The sequence below is a fragment of the Salvelinus sp. IW2-2015 genome, linkage group LG20, assembly GCF_002910315.2.
Source record: "Salvelinus sp. IW2-2015 linkage group LG20, ASM291031v2, whole genome shotgun sequence".
Lineage (NCBI taxonomy): Eukaryota > Metazoa > Chordata > Actinopteri > Salmoniformes > Salmonidae > Salvelinus > Salvelinus sp. IW2-2015.
The window spans coordinates 3,403,562-3,413,214 of NC_036860.1; the positions used below are offsets into that span (position 1 = coordinate 3,403,562).

At 42.9% G+C, this 9,653-nt stretch overlaps 1 protein-coding gene and 1 long non-coding RNA gene across 2 annotated transcripts in view; both read right to left on the minus strand.

Annotated features, from left to right (window-relative positions):
- Positions 1-1,229: 1,229 nt before the first annotated feature.
- On the minus strand, positions 1,230-5,472 carry LOC139029378 (uncharacterized). The gene is made up of 3 exons (XR_011481680.1): positions 5,364-5,472; positions 4,073-4,835; positions 1,230-4,018 (listed from the first exon to the last, which is right to left on the minus strand). It is a non-coding gene; the product is annotated as an uncharacterized lncRNA (long non-coding RNA).
- A 2,189-nt stretch (positions 5,473-7,661) lies between these two features.
- plppr2a (phospholipid phosphatase related 2a) overlaps positions 7,662-9,653 on the minus strand; it is a gene marked incomplete at its 5' end in the record, with an annotated part of 10,827 nt that continues 8,835 nt past the window's right edge. The window contains 3 exon segments of the mRNA XM_024147811.2: positions 7,662-7,829; positions 7,831-7,914; positions 8,234-8,484. Of these exon segments, the coding sequence (XP_024003579.2) occupies positions 7,662-7,829; positions 7,831-7,914; positions 8,234-8,484 (503 nt within the window).

A 9,653-nucleotide genomic window follows, 5' to 3' on the forward strand; every position in this document is an offset into this window, starting at 1 on the left:
AGAAAACACTTTGAAGTTTGTAGAAATTAAAAAATAATGTAGGAGAATATAACACAATAGATATGGTAGGAGAAAATCCAAAGAAAAACTAACCAGAATTTTCTTTTTGAGAGAGAACATCCTCTTAGAGAAAGATCATATTGTAAAATAGCTCCCTGGATGCAATTCCTATGGCTTCCACAGGGTGTCAGCAGTCTATGTTCAAGGTTTCAGGCTCACGAATAAGAAATAACCGTTTTTGTAAGAGGACACAGTCTTGGAAATCCGTGTCTTGACGAAGTTGCGCAACTGCTAAAATCGGTTTCCTATTGAACATACTTCTTTCCGAAATAAATATAATAGTTTGATTACATTTTAGGGTGTCTGAGGAGTAAATAGAAATGTATTTTGACTTGTTGAAACAAAGTTTAGGGGTAGATTTTCGGATTTCTTTCTCTGCAAGTTGAACGAGTGGATTACTCAAATCAATGGCGCCAACTAAACTGACTTTTTGGGATATAAAAAAGGATTTTATCTAATAAAACGACACTACATGTTATAGCTGGGACCCTTTGGATGACAAATCAGTGGAAGATTTTCAAAAAGTAAGTGAATATTTAATCTTTATATGTGAATGTATGAAACCTGTGCCGGTGTAAAAATATTTGGATGTGGGACGCCGTCCTCAAACAATCGCATGGCATGTTTTTGCTGTAATAGCTACTGTAAATCGGACAGTGCAGTTAGATTAACAAGAATTTAAGCTTTCAGCCGATATAAGACACTTATATGTACCTAAATGTTTAAAATACATAATAACTATTAGAATCTATTTGAATTACGCTCCCTCCAGTTTCCCTGGAAGTTGTCCCGCTAGCGGGACACCGACCCAAAACAACTTGTATATCACAGAGGTTAGCAAGTTATCAGCTCAGATGTTGCAGCTCTGCATTGACTAATGTAATGCGTATCTCTCACCAGCAGGTCACAGTAACACTACTATTATGTTCTTCTCAAGCCTTTAGAGGGTGTTGCTAAGGCAGAAGTGCATATTATGTCCAATAGAGAAAATAAAAAGAGAACATTGATTAAAAAGTATAAAACATTCCTATTGGCTATGATCCACACCCTGTGCCACATTTGAGCAACAATCAGCATTGTGATTGGTCAAAAGATAAAATCAATAACAGTAAAACAGAATGTGTTCTGCCCTCATAAAAGGCAAGAGCAAACACTCAACATCCTTTTTATTGCAATATCCATTTATTGTTCTCATCAGACAAATCTTTACAAAACAGAGGGTACGTTGTAACAAGATGAAATGAAGTGTTAAAACTCAGAACACTTTTTTTTTGTTCCTGCATTATTTATCGTCTTATTTTTAGAAATAGAACTAAATCAAACTGTAGATGTATTGTATGTGCACCGAGGAACACACATTCTGACCCAAACATAATCAAGCCATCTGTGTAGTATTTTGTAGCTGCTGTCATTTTTGGCCCAGCGGTTAAGAGCTCTGGGCCAGTAACTGAAAGGTCGCTGGTTCGAATCCCCGAGACGACAAGGTGCCCTAGACCAAGGCACTTAACCGTAATTGCTTCTGTAAGTCGCTCTGGATAAAAGCGTCTGCTAAATGACTTAAATGTAAAAGCAACAGACCCGCTCAAAATTGTGATAGTAGTATACAGTGCACTTTGTCCTAATTCACTGACTTTAGTGTATAGGGAAAGGGGGATACCTAGTCAGCTGTACAACTGAATGCATTCAACCCTACCCCTCTGAATCAGAGGCATGGGGGGCTGCCTTAATCAATGTCATCGGCTCCCGGGGAACAGTGAGTTAACTGCCTTGAACAGGGGCTGAACGACAGATTTTTACCTTGTCAGCTTGCGGATTCGATCCAGCAACCTTTCGGTTACTGGCCCAATATGGACTGGCAGGTGAACTATTACATGAGAAACTAAACCATGAGGGGATTCTATTGTTAGCATAAAACCACGGGCCATCTTCGGTTGACTCCAACCTTGGTCCGGGAGGGCACCTGGTTTGATGCAGAATGGCTGCCAGTTTGGGAAGAGGAGAGGTCCAATCCAGGCCTGATTTAGAGTGTACCAGGACCTTTACATACACGCTTGTCTTTAGTAATACAGTTAATACGATTAATGTTCCCATTTCTCCATAACCACTTAATGTAAGGAGAGCAGTGGGGTGTCTGTGTAAAAATCACATTCTCATTACAAAAAATAACTATTTACAAAACCATACAAACAGGTTTAAGTGTAAGAAAGTGGAAAAGAGGGGAGGTATAGGCTAGAGATTAGGAGAGGTAAGTGAGTGTGTGTGTTTGTTTGTTTCGTTGAGTGAGTATGTGTATGTTCGTCCAAAAGTGTGTGTATTTTGGTAAGTTTGTCAATATTAAATGTATGTTTTCTTATGAGCGTTTTCATGTGTGTGTGTGTGTGTGTGTGTGTGTGTGTGTTGTCCAGCAGAGGGAAACATTACACAGCACAGTGATGGTATAGTCAGGATACAACACAAAGAAGTAAACCAAACCGTGGTAGAAAACCATATGCCAGTGGGAGGGAGTGGAGAGTGGCGGGTGAGATATGAGCAGTGGTGGAAAAAGTATCCAATTATCATACTTGAGTAAAAATAAAGATACCTTAATAGAAAATTACTCAAGTGAAAGTCACCCAGTAAATACTACATGAGTAAAAGTCTAAAAGTATTTGGTTTTAAATATACTTAAGTATCAAAAGTAAATGTAATTGCTAAAATATACTTAGTTAAACGTAAAAGTAGAAATCGTTTCAAATTCCTTATATTAAGCAAATCTTTTTAATTTACGGATAACGAGAGGCACACTACAACACTCACATAATTTACAAACAAAGCATTTGTGTTTCGTGACTCCTCCAGATCAGAGGCAGTAGGGATGACCAGGGATGTTCTCTTGATTAGTGCATGAATTGGACCATTTTCCTGTCCTGCTAAGCATTCAAAATGATTTGGCTGTCAGGGAAAACGTATGGAGTAAAAAGTACATCATTTTCTTTAGGAATGTAGTCAAGTACAAGTAAAAGTTGGCAAAAATATAAATAGTAAAGTACAGTAGATACCCCAAAAAACTACTTAAGTAGCATTTTAAAGTATTTTTACTTAAGTACTCTACACCACTGGATATGAGTGAGGGCTGTGCAAATCAAAATTAAACTGTTTGTGGTAACCACACCATATATACACATCAACTAAATACATCTATGATTAATCTCCTCATAAATAAATCACATGAATAGGCAAAGTCCAATAATATCTCTCTACAGCCCAGAGACAGGGAATCTTGGTTTTCCAGTGTGGCGTTCCGTTCCATGCCGATGTGATCCGTTCCATTCCAGGCAAAAGGGATGTGTAAGTAAACAAGTATTTTAGTGACATCACAATGACAAAGCTTTGGTAACCAAGGTTCCCTGTCCAGATACATTGAGTGTAAAAGAAAATGTTTTGTACTGTACAATGCTCATGTCCTGTCACTTGTGATGTATTTCAAAATGTGTCTCATCCGGTCTTACCAAATCTGTATATATATTTCATGCTGACTTGCTGCAGCTGCAACCAATCGAAAGCGGAGAAAAATAAACTGTCTGCAGTTTCATCCTGTTTGTTCTTGTATTGTCTTCTCCTCAGTGATATGAACAGAATCCTTTGATCTGGGTAATGTCATGCAGAGCTGATGAGTGGTCTGCCAGAGAGCTAATGCGATGCGTGTAGACCTACCAGGATCCTGATCTGTGTGTGTTGTCTCTATGCTGTATTTGGAAGGTACAGTAATTAAGTACCACAGTTGCTACAGAAAGTGATTGGTCCGTAAACATTTGTTCACTTGAGTTTGTTGACTCGTGCAGATATTTGATGATTGGCGCATTCTAGGATACTGAAAATGAGCCCTAAAGCCAGCAGAGAGCGTTCATTGAGCAGTTGTTTGGATTCATCTTAAAAGTGTACAGAGACACAAATGACTGAAGTGTTTCAGGATGACTGGCTGCATTGGCTGTGAGGACATCTCCAACAGACAGTTGAAAACACAAAAGAACACAGTTGTCAAATGGATTGACAGTTTCTCCTTACAAGCACGTAGAAGATGAAACATCACCTGGTAATATCAGTGAAATGTGTACTTCACACAATGAAGGACATTCAAAAAAAGAAGCCTCTGAAAACAACAAAATGAAAGAGGCATACCTGTACCTGACACTGTACTGAATGTTCAGCTGGATAGCTGTTAAGTCTTTGCGAGTCTCACTTTGAGAGCTCACCTCTCGGTTCCCCCAGGGGTTTGGGCTTGGACAAGGTTAGGGGGAGGTTTGTAGAGTTCTGAGGTTGCTGTGTGTGTTGTGTTTGTGTGCGTGTGTTTTGAAAGTCTAGACCTGCGTGGAGTAGGATCTGTAGAGGGTGGAGTAGCGGCCTGCCGGGTGGGCGGCGCAGTGGTGTTCGTGTGAGTGTTCATGTTCATGTGGCTGGTCTAGACTTCGCTGGAAATGGAGCGAGACGGAATGAGGACATCTGGGGTGGCGGGGAACCGATACGGCTGATGGTCATGTGATCTCTGTGAAAGGAGATCCCCTCGGAGTCTGCAGGGGAGAGAGAGGAGTGAAAAAGAGAGAGGGAGGGACAGAAGAGAAGAGAGGGAGGAAGAAGGAGAGAGAGAGGGAATGAAAGAGAGAGAGAAAGATGGGGTGGAAAGAGTGATGAAAAAAAGAAAAACGAGTGAGGAGCAAGAGAAACAGATCAAAAGTTGGTCAGAATGGCTGGTGAACGTAGGGATGGTAGGGAGGGCAGGAGGAAGAGAGTGCAGGATGCTGGTGACAGAGATAGAAGGATAGAGATCAAGTGAGGGATAAGGGAAAAGAGCAAGGTGGGAGAGGAGGTCAGGTGAGGGTTAGTGTAGGTGACAGACAAGAGGAGACACAAGCAATCTCAAAGCTGCTCCCTTGAATCACACTTCCAACACGTTGTCCTTCCCCAGTGCATTCTGCTCTCCCTTATCTAAAGAGCTCACAGTGCACTTCTCATTCACTTCAAAGTTCTAAGAGGTCTTCAAAGCTTCAACCACTGAGGGTTGGTGAATGCATGCTGAGGAAGACTACTGCAAACGGCTCCCTCTAAAGAGCCACACATTTCTGAGTAAAGGGTTACTGGCTCAAAGACAAGGTTTGGTGTTCTTGTGCTTTGGTCGGGGTTGAGGGTTAGGGGGTGGTGCTGGGGAATGCGCTGTGAGGGGACATCCTCTTTTGGGATTGGGGGGACGACAGAAGGGGAGAGAAGGGGTGCATGTCTGCTCCCCCCCGTGTGTGCAGCCCTGCCGCTCACCCTCCCCCACCCCTTACCTGAGTTCCACTTAACTTTTCGAGTGGACTCTCCACACAGGGCAGAGCCACCATGGGCATGCCTAGCACCGACTCAGGGCGCTGTGGTCGCGGGGGAGGGGGAGGGGGCCTCGTCTGCTTGCAAGTTTGTTGATTCACACACGTCACTGGAGTAGAGAGGAGTGAGAGTGAGAAAGACAGAGAGAATGGAAAAAGAGAGAGAGAGAAGAGGACAGGGAAAAACTGACGTTAATAAGAAAGGTAATCGCCCACTAAGATTGGGACAGTGATAATTGTGTTGTTTTTAGTCTCTGTACTCCAAAAGCGTTGATTTGAAAAAATGATACATGACTTATGAGTGGTAAAGTGACAGACTGTAGCTTAATTTGAGGGTATTTTCATCCATGTTGGGTGAACCATCTTAGAAATTACATTAGCTTTTTTGTATATAGTTCCACCCATTTTAGGGGACCAAAAGTATTGGGACAAGTTCATCAAATCAAATTGTACTTGGTCACATGTGCAGAATACAACAGGTGTAAGACTTTACAGTGAAATGCTATCTTACGAGCCCATTCCAACATGCATAGTCAAAAACGTATTCGCATAATACTTGCAGACTCAATATTATAAAAAGTACATTTTAAAATAGTGAAATGCCTTTACTAAAACACACATACAAAAACAACGGACTCATACCCATACACGCGAACGATACCAGTCACCTGACGCTACTAAATCTAGACTAGCCACGCAGGTACGCAGGCATTGACTGTTGATCGATAATCACAGCAAGAGTTACTAGTTATGACGCTGATGTCAGATACTGGGGCTATACTTCAGACCCTGGTAACTTTTTCCAGACATATTGTGTGGCGTTACAGCGCTTAATCAAAATGTAATACACATATAATAAAGTTAACTACCATCCATTACACAAAAGTAACCTACATAATGCAAATGAAACAGGTTTGAGACATTTTAGCATTTTTTTTTTTTTTAAACCCTGAAATAAGACATTTCATAAGTATACGCACAAGGAACACACATAATTACCGCTCTCAGTTACGTAGCCTTTTCGTTGAAGTACACATTGTGAACAAGTTAATTGACTATCAACAATTTGAGCTCTTCATGTGGAGACTAGACGCTTAACAACTTGGAAAAGACCTGCTAGTTTGGGGACAGTCTGATTCCTCACGACGATTGGTCGCTTCTCTGCGAGATCCTCTCAAAGCTCTGTTCAGGTTGGAATGGAGAGAGTTGCTGCACTAGTTATTTTTAGGTCTCGCAGAGATGTTCGATCGGCTTTTTTCCAGGGTTGCAAATCTTGTCCGGGCTCTGGCTGGGAGCATCAAGGACTCAGAGACTGTTCCAAAGCACACCCGGTTGTTCTTGGCTGTTCACCTCCCTGACAAGGCCTTTCTCCCCGATTGCTCGAAACTTTATATTGGTCCAGAGTACTTTTGTGTTTTAATTTAATGCATATCAGTTTTAATATTATCAATCTCTAAAGCTAGTTCGGTAAGCAGAGAGGACAGTCGTTGACTTGGGTGACTGGAGCTTTGACATGTTTTTAAAGGCCTTCCTCTGACACCGCCTAGGATGTATTAAATGTAGCTCTAAAAGTTAAGTTATATTGGTCGCCATTTTTCCTAAAACACACAATGATTAGGCATCAAGCTTGTGAGACTATAGCACTACAATATCGTATAGTTGGTGCATTATCTGTTTGTTTTGCCTCGTGTTGTCGTCTAACATATTAATCATTTATGATGGCCCCAATAGACATAAATGGTACATTTTTGAGGTAGTCACATTTTTTATTGTAAATAAGAAATAGAATATGTTATTCTAAAACACTCTACATAAATGTCTGGAATGCTACCATGATTAGAAGATAGTCAAGAATGAATCATGAAATCGACACTAGCATAAGGGAAGGTTAGCATTTTTGTTTAGCGCTGGGGGGGGCAGGCGGGATGTATGAAATACCTCAGGGCCTTCTAAACTTCTCACTTCCTTCATTTCATATAGTACTTTCTGGAGACTCAGTGTAATAGTGGGAAATGAAGAGTGACATTTCTCATCATGGCGAGAAGTACCAGGATAACAGCCCTGTGTTAAATGAACTTTAAATATCACACCCGTAAAATGTAATCAGTATACATCACTGTTACATCTTACTATCACCCTCATCTCATCCGTCGCGGAATAATGACCTTCCCTTAACACCCTTCTCTTCTTGCCTCCCATCTCGCAGCTCCTCACCATTCCCTCAGCAGCTCCCTCACCTTCCTCAGCAGCTCCTCACCTTCCTCAGCAGCTCCCCTCACCTATTCCCTCAGCCGCTCCCTCCATCATCCATCCCTCCCCTCCCTCCCTCCTCTCACCAGAAACACAGCGATGGGCTCCTCCAGTGAAGAAGCCGGCCAGGACGTCGGCCCAGTGGTTGCGGTACTCTGCCACCTTGACCACTCCCACCAGCAATGGCCAGGCATAGCAGGGTCAGGCTGACCGTAGGCTTGGTCAGCCGAGTGCCTTTGGTCCGGAATACCAGCGTCACATACATCTGAGACAGACAGGTGGACAGACAGGTAGACAGGTAGACTGTCAGGAATTGTAATACTGTAGGCTGGGTATCACTCTACTTGTATCCAAACGGTCCAAACTCCTACTCCCCAGTCCAGGAACCTACCACCGTGTATCAAACGGTCACACTCCTACTCCCCAGTCCAGAACCTACAACCGTGGTAATCAAACGGTCCAAACTCCTCTCCCCAGTCAGAACCTACCACCGTGTATCAAACGGTCCAAACTCCTACTCCCAGTCCAGAACCTACCACCGTGTATCAACGGTCCAAACTCCTACTCCCCAGTCCAGAACCTACCACCGTGTAGACTGCAGAGTTAGACATGACGCTGGCGTCCTTGGAGGGGAAGGATTTGCGTGCAGACGCCACTACCAGGGGGTTTCCAGTGCAGGCACGGGGCTGGGTGATGTACTGCATGTTGGATGTGCACCCCAGGGCCGTGTAGTTAGGCCGGCAGGCAGACAGGAAGTGAGGCGTCTGGTTTCCTGTAACCGCCTGACCCGCGTTGGCAAAGATGGTGGTGGTGAACAGGCCGAAGGAGAACACCCCTGAGGGAGAGAGAGAAAGAGAGAGAGAGAGCAATGACAGCCAACTAAAAGAGGAGGAGTTTAGTTTTCCCCCAGCCTACCTGGGAGCCGCTGTTATCAGCTGAGGTGTGAAATTGCAAAAGCCTTCATGATCACCTGAAGTGATGAACATGCAAATACAGTTGAAGTCGGAAGTTTACATACACCTTAGCCAAATACATTTAAACTCAGTTTTTCACAATTCCTAACATTTAATCCTAGTAAAAATTCCATGTCTTAGGTCAGTTAGGCTCACCACTATATTTTAAGAAAGTGAAATGTCAGAATAATAGTAGAGAATGATTGATTTCAGCRTTTATTTCTTTCATCACATTCCCAGTGGGTCAGATGTTTACATACACTCAATTAGTATTTGGTAGCATTGCCTTTAAATTGTTTAACCTCTGTGAAACGTTTTGCGTAGCCTTCCACAAGCTTCCCACGATAAGTTGGGCAAATTTTGGCACATTCCTCCTGACAGAGCTGGTGTAACAGAGTCAGGTTTTGTAGGCCTCCTTGCTCGCACACACTTTTTCAGTTCTGCCCACACATGGATTGAGGTCAGGGCTTTGTGATGGCCACTCCAATACCTTGACTTTGTTGTCCTTAAGCCATAACTTTGGAAGTATGCTTGGGGTCATTGTCCATTTGGAAGACCCATTTGCGACCAAACTTTAACTTCCTGACTGATGTCTTGAGATGTTGCTTCAATATATTCACAATTTCCCCTGCCTCATGATGCCATCTATTTTGTGAAGTGCACCAGTCCCTCCTGCAGTAAAGCAACCCCACAACATGATGCTGCCACCCCCATGCTTCACGGTTGGGATGGTGTTCTTCGGCTTGCTAGCCTCCCCCTTTTTCCTCCAAAAATAACGATGTTCATTATGGCCAAACAGTTATATTTTTGTTTCATCAGACCAGAGGACATTTCTCCAAAAAGTATGATCTTTGTCCCCATGTGCAGTTGCAAACCGTAGTCTGGCTTTTTTATGGCGGCTTTGGAGCAGTGGCTTCTTCCTTGCTGAGCGGCCTTTCAGGATATGTCGATATTACTGTGGATATATGTAACGTCAGGAGAATGATGGGTGTAGAGTCAGGCGCAGAGAGCAGAAGTTGCACGGGAACAAAACACTTTTAATGTCCACAGT